The sequence below is a fragment of the Peromyscus californicus genome, unplaced genomic scaffold, assembly GCF_007827085.1.
Source record: "Peromyscus californicus insignis strain IS unplaced genomic scaffold, ASM782708v3 Scaffold_3__1_contigs__length_106647218, whole genome shotgun sequence".
Lineage (NCBI taxonomy): Eukaryota > Metazoa > Chordata > Mammalia > Rodentia > Cricetidae > Peromyscus > Peromyscus californicus.
Genome location: NW_026294551.1, coordinates 88,802,621 through 88,828,091, shown reverse-complemented (window position 1 = coordinate 88,828,091; position 25,471 = coordinate 88,802,621). Strand labels below are relative to the sequence as shown.

At 52.3% G+C, this 25,471-nt stretch overlaps 1 protein-coding gene across 6 annotated transcripts in view; it reads right to left on the bottom strand.

The window, feature by feature from the left end:
- Positions 1-25,471, bottom strand: part of Lmf1 (lipase maturation factor 1) — a 93,374-nt gene that overhangs the window by 9,581 nt on the left and 58,322 nt on the right. For 5 of the 6 annotated variants that reach the window (XM_052758751.1, XM_052758754.1, XM_052758753.1 and 2 more), the window contains 2 exons: positions 18,341-18,406; positions 5,890-6,057 (listed from right to left, as the gene is read on the bottom strand). In XM_052758751.1, the coding sequence (XP_052614711.1) occupies positions 5,890-6,057; positions 18,341-18,406 (234 nt within the window). The remainder of the gene's footprint in view (positions 1-5,889; positions 6,058-18,340; positions 18,407-25,471) is intronic. The other variant, XM_052758755.1, reaches the window with a different exon arrangement.

The following is a 25,471-nucleotide window of genomic DNA, read 5'->3' as shown; positions in this document are numbered from 1 at the left end:
TTTAAAAAAAAAAAAAAAAAAAAAAGTAAGAGATGCCCATCAAGAGAACTCTAGTAAACCTAAACAAAATAAAATACTCTTCAGACAGAACCTGATTTCTATGTAAGCTTCGAGCTATCCTGTACAGAGTGCTAAAAAGATGAAATGTGCATTAAAATGTAGTTCTTTGGGGTTTGGAGAAATGGCTCAGTGGTAAAGAGCACCTGTTGCTCTTGTAAAGGACCCAACTTTTCCCCAGAACCCACACCATGTGGCTTAAAATCCACTGTAACTCTAGTTCCAGGAGATCCAACACCCTGTTCTGGACTCTGGCATATACACATCACCCCCTTATATACATATTAGAAAGTCTTTAAAATTCTTTACAATAATAAAACAATGGATATAAAAATTAGCTTATAACACAGAACTTTTTGTTTTTGAGACAGGGTCTCTAGGCCCAGGTTGTCCTCAAATTCCCAACCCTCCTGTGCCAGCCTCCACTGCCAGGGTTAAAGGGGTGTGCCACATGCCTGGCTTAGAACTGACTTTTGATCTAATAGAACAGTTATCACATGTGGGAGCCCGACTGGGCTGAGGTGCATCTAGCTGGCTGATGAAGCATTGTTTCTGGGGTGTCTGTGTAGGTCCAGAAGAAAGATTTGAAAGCATTAGAAACACCAGCCAGAGTTATGACTGCCCTGCCCAATGCACTGGACATCACCCACCCACCAAGAGTCTGGAAAGAACCAAAGTGTCCAGGAAGGGCGTGGCTCCTCTCCCTGCAATGGCTGTCCACCTCCTCCTGCTCTGGCCTGTGGGAGTCCCTGGTCTGTGGATAAAGCCAGGGTGAAGACTACCGGCTCCCATGGTCCTTGGTCCTTGAGTCTGGACTGGGACCAGACTACCAACCAGCCTTCTTGGGTTCCCAACTTGCAGGTGGCAGATCCCAAGACTTCCCATGGTGCAACAGGCTGGGCTGCCACTCCCCTCTAATCTGTGTGGCCTGTGGGTTTCTCCTCTAGGGACCAAATTAGATGGTGGGAATGTGTGAACTGTACTGACTCCTGTGCCAAGTACTTACACTCCTGTGCCAAGAACCTCTCCTCTTAGCTTTCAGGGGCAGGGGCAGGCCTTTATTCCTTCTTTCCTCAATCATGGTTATTTCTATGGAAAGCAAGGCATAGAAAGTACTGTTGGGGCTCTCAGTGAGTCCCGAGATACTGCTCAATGCTGCTGGAGGAAGGGCCTCAGGCAGCACCCAGCTACTGCAGAGATCTCAGGGCATCCCTTTGGGCTGTAGTTTTGGAACATGTTGCCTTGAAAGCTCTAGTTAAGTACCTTCTTGGAGGAACAGCTGGCTCACATGACAGATGGTGACTTTGAATCCTCACTAGTCACCTCCTCAGACAATTCAAATCATTTCTAGCTCCCGAGCAGGGAGGTTGCAACTCAAAGCCTTGAGGTGAGGGTATGGCTGACCACTCTGCAGAGATGACATGTCCACCTGTTGTCTGCCCCTGCTCCAGTGAGGCTGGGGTGATGTCCTGTGGCCATGAGCCAGGGGTCAGTGTTCCCATGGGCAGACTCAGCTGTACTGCTGATGATCTAGAACCCCGCATTACATGAGACCACCTCAGCTGCCTGACAGTCATGGTCATTCACCCGGGAGCTCTGAATGACACAGACCCACCCTAGAGCTCATGGCCTTGTTGGAGGCTGCTGGCACGAACCTATTTTCAAAACTCCCTCCACTCAGTGGGAAATCCCGGAGAACCAAGCCCCATAGAGCCCACTTTGTATTTACTTGTTTTTGAAAAGCCTACAAAAGCGAAAGAAGGAAGGAAGGAAGGAAGGAAGGAAGGAAGGAAGGAAGGAAGGAAGGAAGGGTTTGTCTCACGGTTTGAGGGCACACAGTCCATCATGGAGGGAAAGCATGGCAGTGGGAACTTGAGGTGGCCGGTCACATTACACCTGCAGCCAGGAAGCTGAGAGATGAATGTGGGTGCTCAGCTTTCTTTTCTCCCTCTTCCTATTTCATTCAGTCTGGGGCCCCAGTCTGTGGGATGGTAGGACCCATGTTCGGAGCGGTGGGTCTTCCCTCCTCAATCATCCTCTCTGAAACACCCTCACAGACACGCCTAATGGCATGTCCCCTAGAGAGGATTCTAAATCCAGCCAAGGTGATGACACAGGTTAACTGTCCCCAGATGAAATCCTGTTTCTAACAAAGCACTGTGGAGAGCCTGTGACACTTCATCCAGGTGGACAGACGGTTGCTGTGCTCGGGGGTCAGGCCAGCTTGGCCCACACAGTTCAGAATCCCCTTCCCGAGCAGCCAGCTTGTTCAGGAAGACTGGAATTCATCAGGCAGCACATGGTCCAAGTGCTCCAAAGGGATCTTATCTTTCTTGTTTTCCTTCTAACATCACTGCAGCCATCCCCTCTGAGGGAAATGAATCTCGTCACAGCCCATCTGTGTTTACCCCTGGCCAGTAGAGTCCTCAACGAACTCTCAGTGTGCTCTGCAGATGACCGGCTTGGAGCATGGCCCTGTGCTGTGCAGCGGGCGAGGCTCGGGACGGCAGAGGAAGATGAACGTGTGTTGGTGGAATTCAGCCCCAGAGAGGCTACAGCAGATGTTCCAGGCAGATGCAACATGACCCCAAAAGGAAGAGGGGGGGGATTTCTGGATGTCCCTGCTGGGCTTACAGTTACCACAGAGGACACATGCTTGCAGGCTTCCCACAGGGGAGACAGGCGCTTCAGAGGACATGTATGTGGTCACAGGGACCTTCACATGTGCATGCTCCCAAGCCATCTGGGTAGCCCCACGTGGCCCTAACAGAGGAATCAACCTCAAAGCTGCCTCTCCCAAGACCCTCTCTTGCCTTCTCTTTGCTGAGTCTCAGGTCCAACCCCACCTCCTCCTTGTTCCTTGGTGGTGACTGATACCATGGTGGGCCTTGGATGTCCTGACCTAGCTCAGCAGCGGAGGCTGACCATACCGCCCCTTCCGGGGTCATCCCCTCAGAGCTCTTCGGCCCTTCCCACGTGGATCCTGTGGCCTTGCGGGGATCCTAGGAGCAGCTGTGTAAACCGAGTGTGGGAGGAAGTGAGTGAACTCAAACTCTGGCCCACAGGAAGGAACACAGGAACCACTGGGTCAGGACACAGTGCAGCTCCACACCAGGCTGCACTCAGATGCCACAGAGTGACGGGTGCTGTGTGTTGGCCACAGCACTGCATGGTAAAGAGCTCATAGTCACAGGGGCTCTTGGGATGGTAAAGGCTATGCCTGCTGACCCTGATCCTATACTTAACTCTGCCTGGTAGGCAGGAAGAGTCTCGGCTAGATCTTGGGGATCTTGGGGACCAGTCCTGGGGAAAAGCCATAGCCCTGGATGTCTCCATTTTCTTCTGGACATGGTGTGGCCAGTTCCATGTTCTTCACCATGAGAATCAGGTAGGAACTGCTAGCCAGGGATCCCCTACTGACAGCAAACACTGGGGATGCCTTGCTGCCTCTGCAAGGACTACAAGGAGTTAACAGTAGCTCAAGGCTGCTGGGACTCCTGAAGGGTGTGCTATAGGCTTCTTCATTTTCCAGGGTGTCCCACATAGGGGTTGTTGGGAGAAGCTTGCTTTACAGCTCCTTCTACACAGGAAGAGGAGACTCCTGAACCCCAGGAGACCCCAGATCCCAAGGCATCTGCTATGCCCAGATGAGGACTCGTGGTACCTGTCTCTGGTACCTACCTGTGCAGCTGAGGCACTGCAGACAGCTTTTCCTAGCATCATGGCAGCCCGGGGCTCTGCAAAAATTCCCCAGTGCCCAGTGTGGAACAAGTACCTGCCTTGGCCCTCCCTGAGGTTCTGGGTAGTATTTTGGAAGGCCCAGCCTACGCACCAACTTCCTTACTAGGCCATACAGGCCCAGGAGCATCCCTACCCTCTACCCAACCTTACACATGGGCCAAAACAAGAAATGGAGACACACCCGAGGCTATGGCTCTTCCTCAATGTCTAGTCCATGCAGCTCGACGGTCCTGTTTCTCAGGCAGGGCGAGGTCTTGGTCTAGGGGCCAGCAGGGCACATCTTTTTGTCATCTCAAGACTGGCACTGTCTGTGGCCTCCAGAAGATGTGTGGGGACAGGCACTCCATGTAAATATCCGCTCGGAGAAGACAGGAGGAGTTAAGCTATAGGGGGGAATCTCAAACCCATGCCTGAGAGAGGCTGGCTAGAGAGGTCACACACTGTGGTTCCAACTCCAAGATGCTTGGGAAAGACTGAGGGCCAGGGGTCAAGGAAGAGAAAGCAGCGCTCCCAGGACTCCCAGGGTAGGAAGATGTCTGTATGGCAGGGATGGTGCATAAACATTCTCCACTGTCCAAACCCAGAGAATGCTCTGTGGACCTTGGTGAGTCACGGGTCACCACTGCACCATCACCTTGCACCCCATCAGTGTGAAGTGCTCATAGTGGGGACGTGGGGCACAAAGGAATCCTCTCTAATCTCTGCATAGCTTCTAGAGTATCCCGATTAAAATACAAAACAAAAAGGAGCCAACATATCGGAGCACTGAGAGCTGGTGGACAGGTAGGAGCCAGAGATGATTTAGCAGCCAAAGGTCACTGTGGCCAACATCTGCTCACAGTCCTGATTTAAACACAGCCTTGCACAGAGAGAGAGGACACGGAGAGAGACAGGCTCACGGATCCAAACTTTGCACTGAGAGTGATGTCCCCTCTCCCCGTTGCGTTAATAAGTTTGAAAACGGGTGAAACTGACATGTTTATTCCCAGGAAAATGCTGACCGCCAAAGCTGCCTTGAGAAGGATGTCCCACAGCCGCAGGCTGGGCCATGGCAGAACTCTCAAAGCTTTGCTCAGACGCACACCCATCATTGCCCAGGCTCTTGAGAACAGGCTGCCTGGGTCTCCATGGACCTTCAGAGAGAGAGGGGATAGTCTTTTGAGTGTGGGGCAATGAATCCAGACAGGGAATCCACACTAGGCCCACACTATGCTGGAAAACTACAGACAGGTCTCTCTCACTGACAACCATGCAAAATCCAAAACAAAACATTGGCAAATGAGCCCCAGCAATATATTAAAATATCTCCAGCATGACCAAGCTGAGTTTATTCTAGAATATGAAACTAGCTCAACCGGAGCAGCAGTAATGTAATTCACTTCATTAACATATTGAAGGGAAAAACCCTGCGACCTCTCCTGACTGATGGGGGAAAATGTCAGCTGCGGTCAACATCCATTCATGACTGAAAATGGAAAAGCAAAACCACAAGGTGAGCCCGGCCTGGTGGTGCAGGCCTATCACCCCAGTGGCTGGGGAGGCTGAGGAAGGAGGAGCAAGTTCAAGGGCAGCCTGGACAACTTACTGAGACCCTGATTCAAAAAGCAAAAAGAAGGTGAAGCATAGAGGCCCATGTCCATAACATCAGCTCTCAGGAAGTAGAGGCAGAAGGACCACAAGTTCTAGGCCAGTCAGGGCTACATGGCAAGACCCTGTCTTAAACAACTTGCCCCAATTCCTGGTAGACTGATGTCGACATATAGAAAGACACTTAACATTTTAGGGTTGGATTCAAGAACAGAGGGAGTGTCTATGTGGGGCTAAGGTGTGCCTGAGCAAGGTCTGTGTTGCTGCCCGCCCGCAGGCAGCTTTCTGAGGGTAACCAGACACCACCACAGACAGGCTCATGGAAGCTGGGAAGGGGACCCGGGAATCCAGCCTGGATCAGATGGGGTGGGGCCCCTGCAGGGGATGAGATGGAGCTGGTGAGACCTCTCCCCACGGCCCTGGTGTGAACACAGAAAGAAAGCAGACTCTTGTCTTCTGTAGACACATGGGGACCCCAAGTGGTGGCACCTTGGCACAGCCTACCTGGAAAAGGATCTGCAGCACCCCGTGAAGAATGCACATCCGGCGCCCGAGGAACAGGAAGAAAGGTACGAGGAGTTCTAGGAAGTGGTTGCTGAGTGTCTCAAAGTGATGGAACCACCAGGGTGACCTGTGCAGGTAGTAGGCCATCGGGTTGGGCACTGGCTGAGTCTGTGGGGACAGAAAGGGGCTTCTGAATTACCAACATTGGCTGGGCAGGGTGGTACTGCCCTGGCTATGAAGAAACCATCTGTTCTCCAGCCCTGTGCATGTGCAACTGGCCCCGCCCCCGGGGGCTGGAGGACTTCTGTGGGCAGGCTATTTTTGAAGCAAAAGCAAGGTTTTTTTTTGTTGTACTGTTTTAAACCCTCACTATCTATAGGCAAAAGTGTAAACTCCAGTTGAAAGAGACATCTTTAAACACTTGTGAACAGATGAAGTATCGAAGATTCAAGAACCAGCCTGCTGCCCCCAGGCACCAGAGGAACTGTGGGTGGCAGCTGCCTGGGGCTCATGGCTCACTGAGTTGCCAATAGCCTGCCACCGGTACTCACAGTCCACCTCAAGTCTCCCACCCCCTGCCAGGCTCCATGGGCCCCGGGGTCCTTTTGCCCTCTCAGGGGCTCCTGCAGATCCACGGTGGCTTGTTACACAGGAAATGGGCTTGCACATAGGGAACTGGAGTCGGGATAAGGGTCACAGTAGCAGTGGCCCTGAACAAACAGGAGCAGGAAGTAAAGGGAGGTGGAGAAGGGGCTGAAGTGATACTCAGAGGACAGAGCTTGGTACTTCGCCTCTTCCTAGGCACAGTCCCCTTGGGAGTTTACCTTGGCCATGGGGGCACTTAAGGAACCTACTTGTCAACTCACCACCCCATCTTCATAGGTGTGGAGCCCCTGCCAGAAGGACACCTCTCCCCAAGCCCCCGGCTCCTACATGGGCCCTGCTCCACCCCACGCAGGGCCCCTGCTACTTGAACCATCCATGTGATCACAAGAAAAATAAACAGCTTAGTAGGACAGGACAGAAGCCAAGCTTTTCATTTAAGGATGCTTCAGGCCACCCTCAACCCAGCTCTGTGGGGCGGGAGGGCATCACCTCCCCTCTTTTAATGGTTTGCCAACAGAATAAGCAACTGGTCTAAGCAAAGTGGCCCCGTAGCCCTGTGCCAGGAGACAGAGGTCACTGCAAGATCTCTGTCTGCCAGATCCACCCTTCTCTTCAGCTGGAGACCCTTTACTCTCTCCCAGATTCATCACTCCAACAGGACCAGAAGACAAGACTCACTTGGCTTGCTGCCCCCACCCTGGGCTGCTGTAGCTCCTGTCACTGTTCCCTGATGGGCAGATTCTGGGAATGGGTGTCAACCTCCACATCCCTTGGACTTGGAGGCACCGTTTGCAGAATCTAAGGATGGAGCAGTGCGGACTTCGCCTAGCACTGGACTGTCACAGCCTCTGGCCCTTGAAACTCCCAGATGTTCCAGCAAGGGTAGGAAATCAGGAGACTGGGGGAGGGTGGACATGGCCGCATGCACACTGGCACACGAGTCCAGGACTGGCGAAGAGCCCACCTCAGGTCGGTAAGTCACAGTGCCCACAAAGTCACTTGTGTTTCAGATTCGCACAGTGTCCATCGGCTTGCACGACGATGTACTACAAAGAGTGAAACACCGAGACTCGGGCAGTGACCTCAGCTCAGCCAGGGGTTGACACAAACTCCGTGAGGCAGTTGCTAGGGAACTAGGAATTGGGTTCTACAGGAAGAAGCCCCCTTCTTCTACAGGAAGAAACCCCCTACCGCAGTCCTTGTGGTTTCCTACACCAGAATAAAATGAGAGTATTGACGCAGAAGGCAGATTAGCGAGCGAGCAATGAACGCTGCTGCCTTCCTGATAAGGTGGGCCACTCTTTCCTGAATGCCGCACCACAGGGGAGGGCTGCAGCCTCTCTGCTCACCATGCCGGGGACAAGGCTCATTTCTGTGTGCACGAAAGCTGGGAGTGGGTAAGTGTGACTGTGGTGGGTGTGGCAACATTGCACCCCATAAAGCAGAGAGAGCACAGAGAGCCGCTGACACCGCAGCCCGCCGGAGGCCCAGCACGATGGCTCATTAGACAGCAGTGATGAAGGGTTTCCATGGGCACGGCGTAGTCCAGACCTTAGGCCGGTTTACACATGTGCTCTACAAAGAGGCCATCTTAAGTGAGAAAAACACCGGGAGGCCCAGGGGGTGACGGTGCCTAGCTGGGGATCCGAGGGGGCACATCTTAGGGAGACACAGGTCTGTGGTGTTCTTGCTCTGGTCCCTGCTGAGAATGTCCAGAGAACAGAACAGTCTGCCTCCTCCCCTGGGGACAGAAGGTCACAGGCTTGGGGGCGACTGCGAAGGAAAGACCTTATTGCCATCTGGAGGACAAATTTCTTACACCTCTCAAGTGCCACATGTTGACTTGATCACTGAGACTTTGCCTGCCACAGCCCTCACTACTGGCCAGCCCCTGGCCGTCTGTGTACTGGCCCCACCTGGAGCTCTCAGGAAGGTGGTGCGTGTGTGCCTTCGGCAGGCCCAAACCTCACAGGCTAGGTTGTTATGGGTATGCGGCCTCTCTTACACCTGAATACTGCTTACCACTGGGGAATGTGGCGGCGACGGTGCCAAGCTCTTCCATGAAATGACTCACACTGCTGGGGAGGGCCTCAGCACAAACAAGGCCACCATGTTCTAGAAGCAGAGCAGACCAGCAGCCTACGGATCACGGTGATTGGCTCTTGGAGACCGAGACCCAACATGGTGGGCACCTCTGGGCAGGGGTGGAAGGTCTGGAAGCTGTGCCATGGGCGTCCTTACCGTGCTGAGCACTGGCTGCCGGCTGCTTCCCACACCCCAGGGTGACTGGGGGTGAAGGAGAAGGAAATGCGAGCAGTAAAGGCACTCACGTAAGGATGACCACTGGGATGACCAAAGCACTGTGAGCCACAGGAGGCCATGTGGCTTTCTCTGTGGTACAGATTACCACAGAGGATATCTACCAGCAGATGTGCACCCAACTGACCATCTGAGAAGAGAGTCTGTGTCCTCTTTCCTCAAGCCCCAGCTGGCCACTGGACTTGTCTTCACCAAAAGAACACAGGCAAGGGATTCTCATGGCCGGATGAAGCCATGAAGCTGGATGAAGGATACCCCACTGTGAGACAAGCTACCTCCATATGACCTCCATATGAGGAAGGCCACACATTGTGAAGAAGGTCATTCTGCTGTGAGGAAGGTTACCCCACTCTGAGGAATATTGTTTCCATGTGACAAGGGTCTCCCTGCTGTAAGGAAGGCCACCTCCATATAAGGAAGTTCACTCTGCTGTGTGTAGGTCATGCTGCTGTGTGGACAGCCACAAGGTGTGGCCCTGATGTTCTGAGGGGTAGTGGAGACTGTGGCACACTGGGCTGGCCTTCACCTGATGTGTGGGTAGTCCTGCCTTACACAGTGTAAAACAGAGCCTCCAAGAACCTGGAACATCACATCACAGGGCCCTCAGAGGGAAAAAAAGATCCCTTCAAATTCAAAAGTTTCTGTGGCTGCAGCAGATTTACGGCCCCACTTTGTTTCCTGTACGAGGAACAGACGTGTATTTTAAAAGCCATTATTAGTCTAAAAGCAGCGTTACGGGAACCGTGGCTCGTGATCCCATGTTTTGTTTTCGCGTAGCTAGAGACTAACACATTTACAAACTGTTAGTGAAAACCGGCTTCAAGCACATAAAGACATAATTCCGAGGCACCAACAACCGAGGGCAGGACAGGGAGCGGAGTGCTCACGAGCGTGCTACTGCGTGAGGCGAGCCTGGTATAAACCACCTCAGGATGTTCTGTATAATTCCCATGGAAACTGCAAAGCGATACAGAAATCACACAAAAGCTAACCGGGAAAGAATTTACATTTACACCATTAAAAAGGCACGTGACAGGCTGATCAGCAGAAGAGTCTGAAGAGGAAAAGGGTGTGTGTATGAAGAGAGCGGTGGAAGCTGAGAGGGAGCCGCACAAAGAAAACTGGAGAGAGAGAAAACACCAGCGGCCCGAGGGACAACTTTAGGCGGCATCACACACGGGTAATCCGATCCCCAGACGAGGGTATGGGAAACATTTTTCAAATGTGATGAAACCTGAAAACCCACAAATACACAAAACCCTCCGCAGACCTGAGGCATAAGAAGCAGGAAGAAAATGACACCCCCTAATCAAACTGTTCGAGATTCGTGATAAAGAGAAAAATCTCGAGGCCAACAGAATGAAGATGTGTTACAGAGAAGCAGACACGGATTCCTCCTGGGGAATGACAAAAGCGAGGAGACACAGAACACCCCTAGGGCCCTAGGCTGTCGGCCTAGAGTTCTGAACTCCGGGGGAAATAAAGACAGCATCACGCAGCAGCGTGCAGAGAGAGTCCATCTTCTATAAGCCACGCCATGTTTGACAGTGGCAGCGGGCAGTGGGGCGCTGGTGGTGGAACTCCGTCAAGTTTGTTCACAAGTTTTAAATCACTTGAAGGTGAACCGAGGTGGACACTCATCCATGACGTCTTAGACATGCATGGATGTGAGTGTGTGTGTATGTGTGTGTGTGTACACACATGTACGTGTGTACATATGCCTGCACACACGCACACACGCGCACACGCACACACACACACACACACACACACACACACACACACACACACACACACACACAGGTACATAGTATAAATTCTAAAATGACCACAGAAATAAAATAACAAAGAGTGACACGAAGTTAGAGCTAACAAGCCAGACAATGAATAAGTAACCAAATGAACACAGAGTTAGAGTTACAGCTGGTAAAAAAGGAGATAAGAGCCACAAAAATATTCAGATATTCAATGAACCCACAAGAAGTCAGACAAATATGAAAAAAGGGGGTAAAGAATAGATGGTAGAAAGAGAAAACCAACAGTGAGGTGACAGATGGACATGTCTGTCCCCAAGAGTTCAGCCTGAACAGTGGTCTAAGGGTCAAAGCAGAATCCGTCAGACTGGGTAAACAAATCAGACCCGGCGACATGCTGCCCACCAACACTTATGCCCTGAGCAACACAGCTCCAAACACACCAAGCAAAGGGGAGGGGACTGCACATGCTTATGGACATCCAGTTTTAACGGGAGATTTCAGTCTGTGTGTGTGTGTGTGTGTGTGTGTGTGTGTGTGTGTGTGTGTGTGTGTGTACATGTGCACACATATTTGATACCAGCAGACAGAGAATTAGGAAGTGTACAGAGGAGCTGGGAAGCACCACCAACCGACCAACCAAGGCCATCTTGACGACCACTGTCTCACCCAGACTCTCTAATGCCCAATAAGATGAACCAAGTACTGGGTCACTAAAGGAATTTTTAAAAAACAGACAAGTTTTAAAAGACTCAAGGCGTGTAAAGCATTCTCCCTGACAGTAAAAGAATTAAATGAGAAACCAATAGGAGAAAGAGATCTGGAAAGTTCTCACGTATTGCTCGCAGCCACCTGGGATAGTGTCACGAAGTCAGAGGAGAAGTCTGGGCGTTTCTGTCCTCACCCCTGCCATGACAGCAGTGGCCCCAAGACCACCTACCCGCTTGTCTTTGGTGGCTTGTCCTTCCCAGTGACACGGGGCACAGGCCCGACTCTGCAGCCCGAAGAAACCACTCTGAGGTTGGAGCCCAGCCAGGCTGTGCCTGGGGCCCTGACACGTACAGGCCCAGGACACATATAAAACAATTTCTTCCAAGTCAAGGAACCTGCCAGTGGACAAGCACACAAGCCACAGCAACCAGGCCACTGAATGCAACCGTTAACTTCCATAAAGTTAACATTTACAGCTTTTGCGGGGAATGTTCAACCTTAGTACAAATGATCCCCAGATCAGTGGGCCCCTAAATTGCAGGGCATTCAGTGACCCTCGTCCAATTACAGTCCAAGACAGCTGGTAGTGTGTGTCTCCCAGTTGCAATGAGAAGCAGGATCTGACGGCTGGAGCCCCACACGAGGTGAGTTCTGGAGGCAGGAGGAAAGGTGGTGCTGGACTCTGTGGTGCTGAGTTAGTGGGAGCAACTCTAGCCACAGGCCCGGCACGTGTGTGTCTGTATGAGCTCTGAGGGATGGATGAGAGATGCTGGTCACAGAAGCCTGGGAGGCAGCCAGGCCAGTGGGTGCTGGCTTGCAGTCAGCGGCCCCAAGTACAGAGCCTTCCTGGGCCTTGGGCAAGGGAGAAGGAGTGGGAGGGGCAGCTGGGGAGGCTGAGTGGCAGATGTCTCTGCCATGCTCGGGGCCTGAGGCTATGCCGAGATGGTCTGACAGGGACTCGTGCCATGCATCCTCAGTTCCCCTCACATGTGGTAGCTCCAGGAGCAACCACAGGGACTTGCTCCTACGAGAGCTGCAGGCATGGGCTCTTGCACCGAGGATGTACCAAGGGGGCATGGATCAAGTCAAAGGGGTGTTCTGTATTACAGGGGATGGCTCCCTGTGAGTTCGTGGCACACAGCCTGGCCCATGAGGTAAGTGGCTTCTCTTGTTCGGGTATCCACCCAGTCATGGACCACCACTTGCAGTTTGGCAAGAGAAATAGTGTCGTGCTGACCAGCAGGAGAAAACAGATGCTGAATAGGTACCAAGAAGGCATGTTAGGTAGAAGCACTAAGGGTCCAGAGCCCTGACCTCCCAGTGGAGCAGGAACCTTTCTCCAGTGGACACTCTGGACACTCTACAGACAACCAGAATCCACAAGCTCATAGGGGCCTAGGCCTGTGGCCAGGAGGCTGAGCTCTTTGGATGGGAACCCGGTGGGTGTTCCTGTGGGTCTTGGGGACTGGGGCATACAGTCTCACCAAGCCTGAGCTCTTAGAGGGCTGCTATCATGTCCTGAGGTAAAAGAATGAGAGGGAGAGATAGCATGAAATCTCCGCAAATCTCCAGCAACAGAATTAAACTTATCCTCCTAAATGTGTGTGACCTGTCTTCAGATGACAGCCTTTCCCCTCCCAATGCCTGAGGCAGTGGTTTGTTTGTTTTTTCTCCGTGTTGTTTTGGTGCCTGTCCTGGATCTCACTCTGTAGACCAGGCTGGCCTTGAACTCACAGAGTTCTAGCTCTGCCTCTGAGTGCCGGGATTAAAGGCGTGCACCACCGCCGCCAGGCGAGGCAGTGGTCCTTAAGGGCTGACACCATCATTCAAAATGCTTTACGTTTATTTATTTAATGTGTGTGCACATGAAGACGCCACAGTGCACATGTCGATCCGAGGACAAGCTGAGGAAGTCTGTTCTTTCTATGTCATTCTGAGGACTGAACCCAAGTCGTCAGACTTGGTGTAAGCACCTTTACCCGCTGGACTGTAACTTCTATAACTCGGGCTTTTGAAATGCTCCATGGTGCAGGCATCTCACGACGTTGCTTCCTGAACTCTTGGAAGCAGCAGTTTGTTTAAAAGAATGGAAGGGATGACTTGGGCTTTCATGCGCCCACAGGGCTTTGCCAGGGACAGGCCAGTCTATGGCTTCCCAAAGTCTTTGAGAGCACCTATCTTTCGCTGAAAGACCAAGAGGGACAAGATGACAGTGAGCCCTGCATGGAGGGAGGGGCCAGTGTGGAGACACACCCACCCCTTAAACCACTGTTCAGGTCAATAGGAAACAGATCAACAGAGGGGAAGAGACAGCCTCAGCCCAGCCGAGCACTTGTTCCTATCATGGGGGGCCCAGCCTTATCTGACTGGAGCCCTCCCCGTTCCTCAGTTACAGCTGACCAGCAGGCTTCCTGGAAGCCAGGGCCGTGGAGGTATTCTGTGTGAGAGGTAGCACCCTCGGATCCTTCCTTCCCAGGGTGCACTCCTCCCAGCTCCTGCTGAGGGACTGGCAGATGGCATCTTCAGGCTGGGCTGCCCCAGCTCCCGGTGCCGGGGAAGCATCCGAGACACATGCCCACATAAGTACTTGGCACCCTAGGGATTAGTGCTATCCTTGCAGCAACCTGGGGCCATCGTTCCCATCTTTAGAGATAGGAAACCTACACAGGAAATGAAACCTCCTACTCTCAAGAGAGAGAAAGGAGAAACTATAGCAATGCTAAACAAAGCCGCCTGTGGGCACAGACTCCATTCCTAGTCAGAGAAATGGAGGAGCAGGGAAGAAAGCCGCAGAGCCCAGGTCCTCGGGCTCATGCCGCAGGCTGTCCACCACCTGCATCAGGTACACTGCCCTAATATACATGTGTACCAATACATGCATGTTACAGAACACATATGTAGACACGCAGGGACGTGCACTGACACACCCACGGACCCTGCCCGGCCTGCCAGTTCCCAGGCATAATCATGGCACCCGCGTTGTGCTGACCATGGTGGAGGTGACATCAGCTGCTCCTACCATGGGCTTGACACTCTAACTTACAAACAAGTAATGCCGCACAAAGGCTTCCTTTGTGCATGCCGAGGCTGCGGGGCTTCACCAATAATGGGAGCTGAAAGTGATTTATTTCCCTGGATTAAAGGTCAGCTCAGCAGAGCAACAGTGCAGACTTCTATTACCTCATTCATGTTGCCCTGAGCAAGGCAGGGGAAGGAGGGGAGAGCGAGCGAGAAAACGAGGAGGGGTGGGCCGAGACAGGCAGACAGAGGAGAGCGAGAGACAGATAAAGGGGAAGAGGAGGAATGAGAAAGAGGAAGAGAGGAAAAGGGGGAGAGGGAGAGGAACAGAGGAAGTACAGTCCTCTATGGGTAACCGTGCGCAGGCCAGAACATCTTCCAACAGCTGAGTGAACCAAAAGGTATCCATCCTTGCTAAGACTTAGCTGGGAAGCTGTAGGGTGAAGCTTTTTCTACAAGGGACATGCCCAACTCCAGGTCTGAATGTGAGAAATGGAGGCATTCTGCTGTTGAAAGTTTTGGGTGCATTCACGCTGGTCAGAGGCGAATACCCAAATGTGACGGCACTCCCTGAGTGTGGCACACAGCTGCTCTGAGTGACCCGTGTTTATGCCTCCATCAGCAAGTGCTTCAGGCCATGGCATCTCACAGCATCCTCTGGATGCTGCACACGGTGGACTGTGACTGTCATGCTGTGGGCAGGGCCCCGAGCTTCTTGGCAGGGTTTCCAATGGTGCTCCAGCAGAGGACATGCTCGGGGAGGCTGTTTGTGTGGCTATATCATGGCACCCGTGTTGTGCACACACCAACATGGAGCAGAGCTCCAGGGCCTGTACAACAGTGATCGGTGGTCACAGCAGGCACCTCGTGAGAGCCATATTTGAGGACAGCGCTGCAGTAAGCAGCAGGGCCCAACGACCCACCAGTCTCTTCCAGGCTATAGAGCACAGGGCCTGTGAAGTCACATGGCATGTCCTCCCGCCTGCCAGGGACGGGGTGTCTGATATCAAGCAGAAGAGCATGTGGAGAATGTCATGGGCTGGGCTTGGAGCTTTCATGATATGGAAAGAACATTAAGATCACCAGCTTAGGGTCCTTTTAACCTTACAATGGTGTGTGTGACAGATGCTCAGTAGAAACCATCCCCTGGCAGTTTCCTGGGCTGGTCATGAATGACAGACAGGCTCCTCACTAATGTTGTGAAGGTGAACTACAGCACATGGTCAGCTGTGACACCCAGCTGTGCTACCCAGCTGTGCTACCCAGCTGTGCTACGTGGAAGGCTGGTTGTAATCCCAGGCTTCCAATAGGACATGGCCCTGTTATATAGTCAAGGAACATCTGCACTTGGCCTTTGTCTGGGTTCGGGGCCCACAGCTCCCAAAACCTCTAGAATGGGTGGCATTGGTGGTATCTATCTTCCAGAAATCCACCAGAAATCCATGCTGATGATGCCACTCCTGCATGAGGTTGGTCACAGAGATTCCTGCCATGAGTTTTCTGCTCACCAGACCCCAGGGTCAGTGCTGGAGCTGGCTATGACTATCAGTCCCAACAGCAAGTTCTTTAGCCATGCCCACACAGTGAATCAGGTCAGCATGCTCAAGCCAGGATGCTTGAAGCTTCAGGAGGGAACCAGAGAGTCCACGTATCTTCCCGTTGGCCTTTCCCAAATGTTTACTTCATAATAAACAGAACCTCAACAAAACGTCCCCCGAGTTCTTTCTATGAGCTGATCTACATGCCATTTGACTGAACACGGCTATGGGAACCCCAGCTTCTAGGCAAACTGAACGGAGGGTATAGACCACCTGGGACTTGCTGCTAGTAATGATAGCTGTCTGATGTGGGGCTGCGTCTCTGGACGCAGTCAGGTCGAGACTATGGTCTCCCAGAGCTCAAGGGCCACAGTTTAACCCATCCATAAGCACTGGCTCCACAAGGCCTGGCCTGGCACTGGCACTGGCCTAGCTCACATGCATAGCTGCATTCCCTCTGCTGTCCATGTCTCTGCAGGGATGAGCTGGAGGACCCGTCCTTGATGTTTTTGCCTGAATCCAGCTAGGCCTTCCTTCCCCAATCTGCACTGTTGCCTGTGAACTGTAATGGCAAAAACACAGGTGTAGATGCCCACATGGACAGTCATCACAGACTGTGTGAGTTCTAACCATAAAGCTGGCCTCTGCTCAGCCGGATGCCAACTATGGAGCCTGAGGAAACACAGCTCTGAGACAAGGCACTGTGTGGCAGCCACCGGGGAGAGACCGCTCTACTCTGTCGGGAGGGCCTTCTCCCTATTATACCCTCTCGTCACAGCTCAGGTCAGTTGGGTCTGGCTCTGTTCCAAGGCCAGCCACCCCCAGCTCTGGCCTCCGTGCCAGCAGCCCCCTCTGATGCTGGGGTCCTGACAGGCACCCTCTGCTTCTCCTCAAGTACACTGTGCCATGCCTGGGCTAATCCTTAACCAGGAAGAATTGGGGTTGGGGGAATTTCTAGCATCTCTAGGCTACCTAGTGGCATGCCCTGTCCACTGGCCATGCATGGACAGAACAACAGTCTGTCAGCCTGACCCATAAGGTGAAGGGATCCCTTTCCCCACCTGGCCCATCATACTCCAAAGCAGCCATTAGGCTCAGGAGCCTTCACACCTGACCTTCACCAGTCAGAGTGCAGCAGTGGCCATGGGACGTCTACGGATGTGATGTGGTCCCTGCCTCATATGTGCTTGGCCAGGCCCTGGGGAAGGGGACAGGGAACTGAGATGCTTCAGCTCTTGAGTGGGCCCGGGTTTATAATGAGATGCATGATACAGGATGTACAGGCTCCAGCATGTGGTGGTTCTGCAGAACAGGTCTCACGTGGCTTTGTGTCAAGGAGACACTGATGCATCAGCTCCCCATGAACTCTGCATCCAGATAGTTCCTGGACCTGCCAGTGCTAACCTGCAGGTGACCTGTGTCCACAGCACTGACACCCACCATGCTGTGCGGGTGTGGGACCATCTTATTAAGATGCTGCTACCTGACAGATAGGGGAAGCCCAGGCTTCACTGACAGGCCTACCCTCTGTGCCACGGCCTGTATGTGCAAATAGCTCACTGCACACAGCCAGCCACTCATTCTAATGGCTGCTCTCCTGTCACTGCAAGGCTGAACATGCTTTCCTCTCTGGCACTTACAGAGGGTGGAAACCCCACCACAGGAAAGAGAAGATTGTGGGGTCCTTAGTCAAGCAGAGACAGGATTTCAGGGATAGATGGGAATGATAGCATGGGGACTCTCAAGACCTTAAAAAGTAAAGTCTAGACATCCTGGTTAACCACAAGCAGCCAGGGCATCCCTCCAGCTGATTGACAGCAATGAGCACACCAGAGGAGCAGCTGCACGGGTTAGTGTCTTCAGTGGTTAGAGGACGTAAGTGTCTAGACTCAGTACTAAAATATGACAAAGGTAGAGACTGGCACCCACAGCTCTCAATGGAGAGAAGGCAGTAACTAACTGCTAGTCTCCAGCAGTGGGCAGTGTGGGCTGGGGCAGGGAGAAGAAAGGAGTGTGAGACACATGCAGGATTTCCAGTTCTCCCGGCTTAGTGTGATGGGCAGATGGACACCACCACGGTGTCACATGCCCTTGGATTAATTTTCGGGATAAAACTGTTCCTGACCTCATCTCCAACACAAGTGCATGAGCATCTGTAAGGGCAGGCTGTTTTGAGGGACAGAGACCTGGGCCAAGGGTCCGCATTGCCCCGGTGCCTGGGATAATTGTCTTTGAGAGCCCAAGCACAGCAGAGGCTACATAGAATAGTCTCACCCTGAACCTGCAGGAGAGACAGCCAGAGCTGCAGCTCCTGGGATGGGGCCTAGCCTGGCCTAGAGGGAGGCCTGGGCAGAAAAAGGGAACCAGATAACCAGAGGAACCAACCCAGCAGGAGGAGACTCTCTATAAACCACCTGGTGACCCGCCCCCGGCCCAGAGGAAGGAGGGATGGAGGAACTTTTGAGAATAGCGCACAGCTTTGGCCACAGCCTGGTCCATGCTTACCTCATAGTGGAAGTCCATACAGGTCAGGTCCAGCCAGCACTTGTCCCCGCGGATCTTGATTAGGCCCTGCAGAGGCAAGACAGAGGACAGCATCAGTCATGGGCTAGTGGTTGAGATACAGGAACCCCAAACAGGATTCACTTCTGGGGATGAGAAGTGACCCATCCTCCAAGGCTAGGTTGCTGTGCTTCAAAGAATAAGGGAGGGGCCTCTTTCTGTGGGAAGTACTCCAGGAGGTAAAATCCAAACAGCTTTATGATAAGCACACGCAGGCTCCTCCTGAGGACCAAAAGCCAACATGCTCACAGCAGGACTGTCATCCTCTACACAGTCCGGGCCTGCGTTATTCTGGGATGGTATGTTGGGGATGGAACCCAGGACCTCGCCCATTTTAAGTAGCCACTAAACCGCACCCATGGACCATGCTGCACTTTCTTTAAAATCGTTCTTTGGGGAGTTAGGGGGTAGCTCACTTAGTAAAGCGCTTGCCGGACAAGCACAAGGGCCTGAGTTCAATGCTCATGACCCACATAAAAAGCTGGCAATAGTCGGGCGGTGGTGGCGCACGCCTTTAATCCCAGCACTCGGGAGGCAGAGCCAGGCGGATCTTTGTGAGTTCGAGGCCAGCCTGGGCTACCAAGTGAGTTCCAGGAAAAGGCGCAAAGCTACACAGAGAAACCCTGTCTCGAAAAACCAAAAAAAAAAAAAAAAGCTGGCAATGGTGGTGCACATTTGCATTCCCAGTGCTGGGGAGGTGGGACAGACAGACGCTGGCCTGCCAGTCTAGCCTACTTGGTGAGCTCCAAGCCAATGAGGGATCCTGTCTCAAAAGAGGTGGATTGCATCCTGAGGGTGACACTCAAGGTTGTCCTACGGCCTCCACATGTAGGCATGTGTGTGCAACCTCATGCACATATGCACCTACATGTACACGCGCGCACACACACACACACACACACACAAAAAAAAAAGAAAACGGGCTGAGGAGATGGTGAGTAAAGTGCTTATAGTACAAGCATTAGGATCTGAAACTGGATCCTCAACATCCACTAAAAACTCTGGATGCAGTGGTACCCATCTGTAAGGCCAACTCTGAGAGGCAAAGACAAGAGGATCCTGGAGGCTCACTGGCTAGCCAAGCTAATTGGTGGGCTACAGGTTCAGTAAGAGACGGTGTCTCAGAAAAATAAGGTGTAGTGTGATAGAAGATACCCATATCAGTTAGCATGTTTGAGTACCCCCTATCCCCCCACAATGCACCCCAACATATACCTATACACATACCACACACAAACAATACAACACTATCACAATAATGCAGTTATGTCTTTTTTTGTTTGTTTTTCGAGACAGGGTTTCTCTGTGTAGCTTTAGAGCCTGTCCTGGAACTCGCTCTATATAGCAGGCTGGCCTCGAACTCACAGAGATCTGCCTGGCTCTGCCTCCCGAGTGCTGGGATTAAAGGCGTGCGGCATCCTCAGTTGTCTTTAATGAAGGAGCTGCATCCAAAGGTAGAGACCTCACACTGCAGATACCCAGGATACCATCGAGGGAAGGCTAGTCAGCACCTCAGAAGGTTCAAAAGTTTCAGTGGGGGATGGAAGTGTGCTTCCCCATCACGTGGCTGCTCCTGCTGATGAGCAGTGTTGATGGGAAGCCCAGGCTCAGGCTGGCAGGGTCTCCCCATGAGCGGAACGTGCCCAGTCTGAGGATACTGAGCACTGGAGGGGGAAGTCTCCAGAGGAGCTCCTGTGACTCAGGTGAGACCTTAGGCAGAGCGGCTGGGAGTGGGAGGAGCAGCCAGCAGTGGTCCCCACAGCTCTGCCTCAGCCACCCCCACATCCTGCCTACACGTATTACCTGGGCCTGCCCACCGTCTCTCAGGAAAGCCAGGGTCAAGTGACTCGCTTGTAAACCAGGAGCAACTATCCCCGAAAGAACTAAAACCTTAGCTTGACACAGAGACTCAACTCCAATGTCTGTCATTTCCACACTTGCTGAGAGAGAAGGTGAGGAGACAGCCTCAGAGAAAATAACAGTCTTCTGAGATGATAGTTCCTGTACTCCAACTGTCCCTGGAAAGTTCCTTTGGTCCATCCACCACTATCCATCCATCTACCCATCACACATTTACACACCATCCATCCACCATCATCCACCCATCAACTGTTTATCCACCATCCATTTAACCCATCATCCATCTACCCACACACCATCCCTGCTCATTATCCACCTATCCACCCATCTACCCACTCATCCACTACCCACCCATCATCTATCCACACACCATTCACCTAATCACCCACCTATCAGCCACCAGTCCAAAATTCATCTACTCACCGGTCCACCCACCATCAATCTACCATAAGCTTGCAGACCTGAACTGAGTGCCAATGAGGTCTGGGTGGGCAAAGAAGAAGCCACATCCTAGTGCAGGAGGGAGAAGAGGGAGGTCCATCAGAGATGCAGAGAAGAAAGGCCAAAAGGGGTCTTAAGATGCTATGACAAAGTGGCAGATAAGTGACGTACAAAAAACCAGAAATTTATTTCTCAATCTGGGGATTGGAAATCCAAAGTGAAGAGGCCTATCAAGGGTCCACTTCAGAATCATAAACAACTAGCCTCCCATGATAGCTCACAGGGTGGAGAGATGGTGAAGGACTTGTCTGGGGACTCTTTTATCAGGGCACTTATAGCATTTACAATGGTGCCCTTCACAGAGAGATCAGGAGATATGAGGCCCCTGTTCACATCATCTCACCAGGGATCAGGATTTGTGCTTGCAAGTGGATGATGGGGTGACAGAGACAGCCTCGGGAGAGGGTGTGCTGGCTAGTTTTATGTCATCTTGACACAAGCTAGTATCATTTTGAAAAAGGCAACCTCAATTGAGAAAATTCCTTCACCAGGCTGGCCCATGGGTCAGCCCATGGTACACTTTCTTGGCTGATGATTGATGTGGGAAGGCCCAGATCACTGTGGTCAGTGCCATCCCTGGGTTGTTGGTCCTGGGTGCTCTAAGAAAGCAGGCTGAGCAAGCCATGAAGAGCAAGCCAGTGAGCAGCACTCCTCTGTAGCCTCTGCATTTATTCCTACCAACAGGTTCCCGCCTGGCTGGAGTTCCTACTCTGACTTCCCTTAGGGATGATAGACTGTTATCTCCAAGTGTAAGACGAAATAAACCCCCTCCTCCCCAGGCTGCTTTTGGTCATGGTGTTTTATCCCAGAAACTGAAACTAAGACAGTGGTATCCCTGGAGAGGCCCGGGACTGCCACCGAAGGAATGGGAGAGTGGCCTGGGGACGCCGGGATCGTAGGTGGGAGGCTTGCTAAGGACTCATGTGTCTAGAGCAGAGAGGAAAATGGGAGGTCAACATGGGGAGCCAGGAAGTCCCACAGAACCTAGACCAGGACATTGGTGGAGAGTGTGAGGCTCACTAGAGATAGCAGGTGGCATTTATTATGGCTGCTCAGAAAGCCCATGATCCATGGGGAGGCCACAAGGTTGGGTCACCAGACCTCTCAGCAAGGCTGGGGCTGCTGCCCACTAGCTGAATGGGTTAGTCTGGGCCTCCTAACAATCTTTCTAACAAAAGCTAGCACACTGAAATAAACAGCACCTTCCCAGACATGCTGAGATCAACACAAACAACCTTCTCACATGGGGAGGATGTGGGACAGCTGGGGATCTCAACAGGGACTGGTGGCACATGAGTTGCCTGTCCAGTCCTCTGGCTGCTTGTGGGGTCAGCAATGGCTACTGGAGCTACCCAAGCAAGGTAACCTGGGTAGGTGGGGTTGTGTGGGAAGAGAGACATATCTAATCCTAGACACACTCACAGAGGGAGCCCAGGAGGCAGGCTAATCAGCAGATCTGATATGAAGGCCAAAAGGGGCTGTGGCCACATAGAGATGCTGGCCTGAGCCCCCTTAAGAACAGTGTTCAAATGTAGCCACTGACACCCAGGAGACAGGGTGAGCTTAGCTCAGCACCTATGGGAACATGTGAGTGCTCACATGTGACACTACCTAACGGGTGCCTACTCGTGAAGTCTGGTTTTAGAGGGAGCACTCTGTTCAGAAGCAACGTCTCCAGGGTGTCACAGGCCCCAGAGGGCTCCCGCAATCCCGACACCACAGGGGAGCTGTGCGCACTGCAGGGAGCTGAACTGTGCACTGCCTCCTGGGAGCACTCTATTTAAAGACTCGCTGCATGAGTTACTCTGACAACCAAGTTACCTCTTGGGAAACAAAAACACTCAGGCTGTAAGCTCTGGGGGTGGCGTCCAGCGGAAGTCCCTGTCCTGTACGGCCATGGTCATAGGAACACAGTGCTGCCCGGTAGGTCTGTCTGTCTGATGCCTGACCACTCCCAGCTCTGCAAGGCTCAATTCTGTGTGTCCATCAAGTGGGACCACTGGCAGCTTCCAAAGCCCACGCCTACTGCGTGGGGAAGCGAGCGCCACCATCAGGGCTAACCTCGACGTCCATGAGCCGCACAATGCTCTGCATCCCTCAGAACCTGAGAGAGGGGGACTCTTTGGAGACTCACACCAGGAAAAGAAGAAAAAAACAAAATAATTAGAATGTCACTCAAACTCGAAGCTGAGATGAGACACTTAGAAACCTGAGGCGTTCTTCAGGAGCGGAGGGCGTTCGAGCTCCTCCCATCCACTCGCTCCTGCTGCAGATGTCAGACTTCCCACGGGTCTTTCTTTCAGAGTGTCAGAGGAACAAAGCCTTCTTTGAGCCTTTTTCAGCCCAAAATTAATTTAGGAAAAAAATGGCACAGACGGGCCTTAGCATGCCAGACCTAGAGGGAGCCGAGTGACCTTCAGTCTCCTATGACCCCCTTGCTTTCAGCCTGGGAAGGAGAACACCAAGATGCTGGAATGTTCCAGGCGGATGGAAGATACCTTGGCCTCACAGGGAGTGGGGATGAGTGTGTTCCTGTCCAGAGGATCCAGATCGCAATTCTGCTTCATAAAAACTCCTGCTTGGCAATGGAAACCACCATGCCGGAAGAGCCACAGCATGAATCTGCTTTGGATGCCTATTCTTCTGGCTTGGTGGAAGAGGCCTGTGGCCTGAAGTCCCTCTGTATTCCCTCAAGAGCTTGATGGGGTCTAGAGCTATGGTGGCATCTCAAAGGCAACTAGGCATGGGGCACTGGGCATCTGGTGGGGCCACTCCCTGCTTGCCAGAGCTGAATTCCTGATGGGAATGCCCATGAGCTCTGCAAGCTGTGTTGGGGGCACACATTGCATGTCAGCATTGGAGTGACTGCACCCATCCAATCTCAAGCTGCACCTCCCACACCCCCGGGCCCATGCAATGTAAGTGCAGCCCTCTACAGCTTCTCTGGACCCACCTGTCTCCAGACATGCAGGGCACAGCCCACGGTCCCCTTCCTTGTACAGTAGCACTCATAGACACAGTTGTAGACCTGCAGGCCTCTCCTGGCTCGGCTCTGCCCACCCCCCCAACCCTCCCTCCCTCACACAAAGCACTGCTAGGAAGGGATGGCAGACCCCGAGGGGCAAGCCCAGTGTGTGAAACCCTTTGTGGCACTAAGAGTTCGGTCAATGGGGCACTCTAATGAAGGTGCCCTGGGCTCTGCACCGTGGGGATAAAGCTTTTCACTTGCAAACACAATCACCTGCTCGGTGTGCACTGGGCACTGGGATGATTTGGGATCAGAGGGACCTGGGGCATGATGATCACCTGGCACTTCCAGGCTGGAAAGGAACTCCCACAAGTGTCAGGGCAGGCCCATCTGTTCATGTAAGAATTGAGAAAATGCAGCCTCCAAGCAAACAGCCACATGCTACCAGGTTGCATGCGTGTGTGTGTGTGTGTGTGTGTGTGTGTGTGTGTGTGTGTGTGAGAGAGAGAGAGAGAGAGAGAATGATAGATGGGCCCAGCACACAATCCCGTGTGTGTGTGTGTGTGTGTGTGTGTGTGTGCTATAAGAGACAGGTGCTATAAGCCTCAGTTTAGCAAAGCTCAGGGCAGCCCTGAGCTAGGTAGAGCCTACAGTTTTACATTTTGAGAACCTTCAGAAAGACATAGTTCAAAATGACAGAAGCAGTTTTGTCCATACGACTAGAGCTATCTGAAATGGCTAGCTCAGGCCAGGGCTAGAGTACACCAAGCCCTGGACACCTAAGGACTTACAGTATGGTTTCACCAAAACACCACTACCACACACTTCAAACGGAGTCCTGGTCTAAGAGGTTAACTGGGAGATGTGTGTGAAAACAGTAACTATTTCTACTACAGCTTGTTACTACTTTCAAAAATGCAGCTCCTTCGTAAATACTTAGAACAATCTGCCTCTCTATGAAATCATTTTCCTTTTCTGGAAGTTCTGGGCCTCTCTTAGCTATGAACCCCCACAGATCGACTAGATTTCCCGATGACTCTCAGGACAGGTCCAATTCACCATCTCCTTGTTGTCAAGCATCATGTGATTCAGTAGCATTGTGCCACCTGCATCCACATGGTCTGTACACGTGAGCATGGAGGACATAGCCTGATGCAAAAAAAAAAAAAAAAAAAGCACTTGAGAATAGAAATGAATAGAGCTCTAAGGTTTTTGCACCATGCCCTTTGAAAAGGACCTCAACACGTACCTATGCATGATAACCTTTGATGGACTGCTAGGAACGGATGAGAGGGTTCTGAAAAGCCCCTGCCTGTGCTGGGTTATTATGCTTTTTTAAGCCTCTGAGGGTCATGGGCTGTGAGAGACAAATAGCAGTTGAATGGGGACCCAAAGAGGCTGTCAGGGGCCAGCCTGGGACAGCTATATGAAAGGCCTGCAATTGGGGATCAAAGGTCATGACACAGGAGACATGGGGTCCAAAGATTCCCGCGATGTCTCTGAGCAGAGTCAGAGGTCAGCCCTTCTGAGTGTCCTGGGGGCTGATGGGCAGGCAGGAAGAAAGCCCCCTTTCTCCAGCTCTGCCCACGCTAATGCAATAAAGCCAATTAGAATGATTGCTCTCATTTCGGAGTTAGGATGCCCAGGACGAGGGAAATGGCAGGGACATCCGTTTCATTCTGTCTTCACAGGCACACTCTGCATTCCAGCATTTATTTCATTATATTTAATACGATTTTACCAAC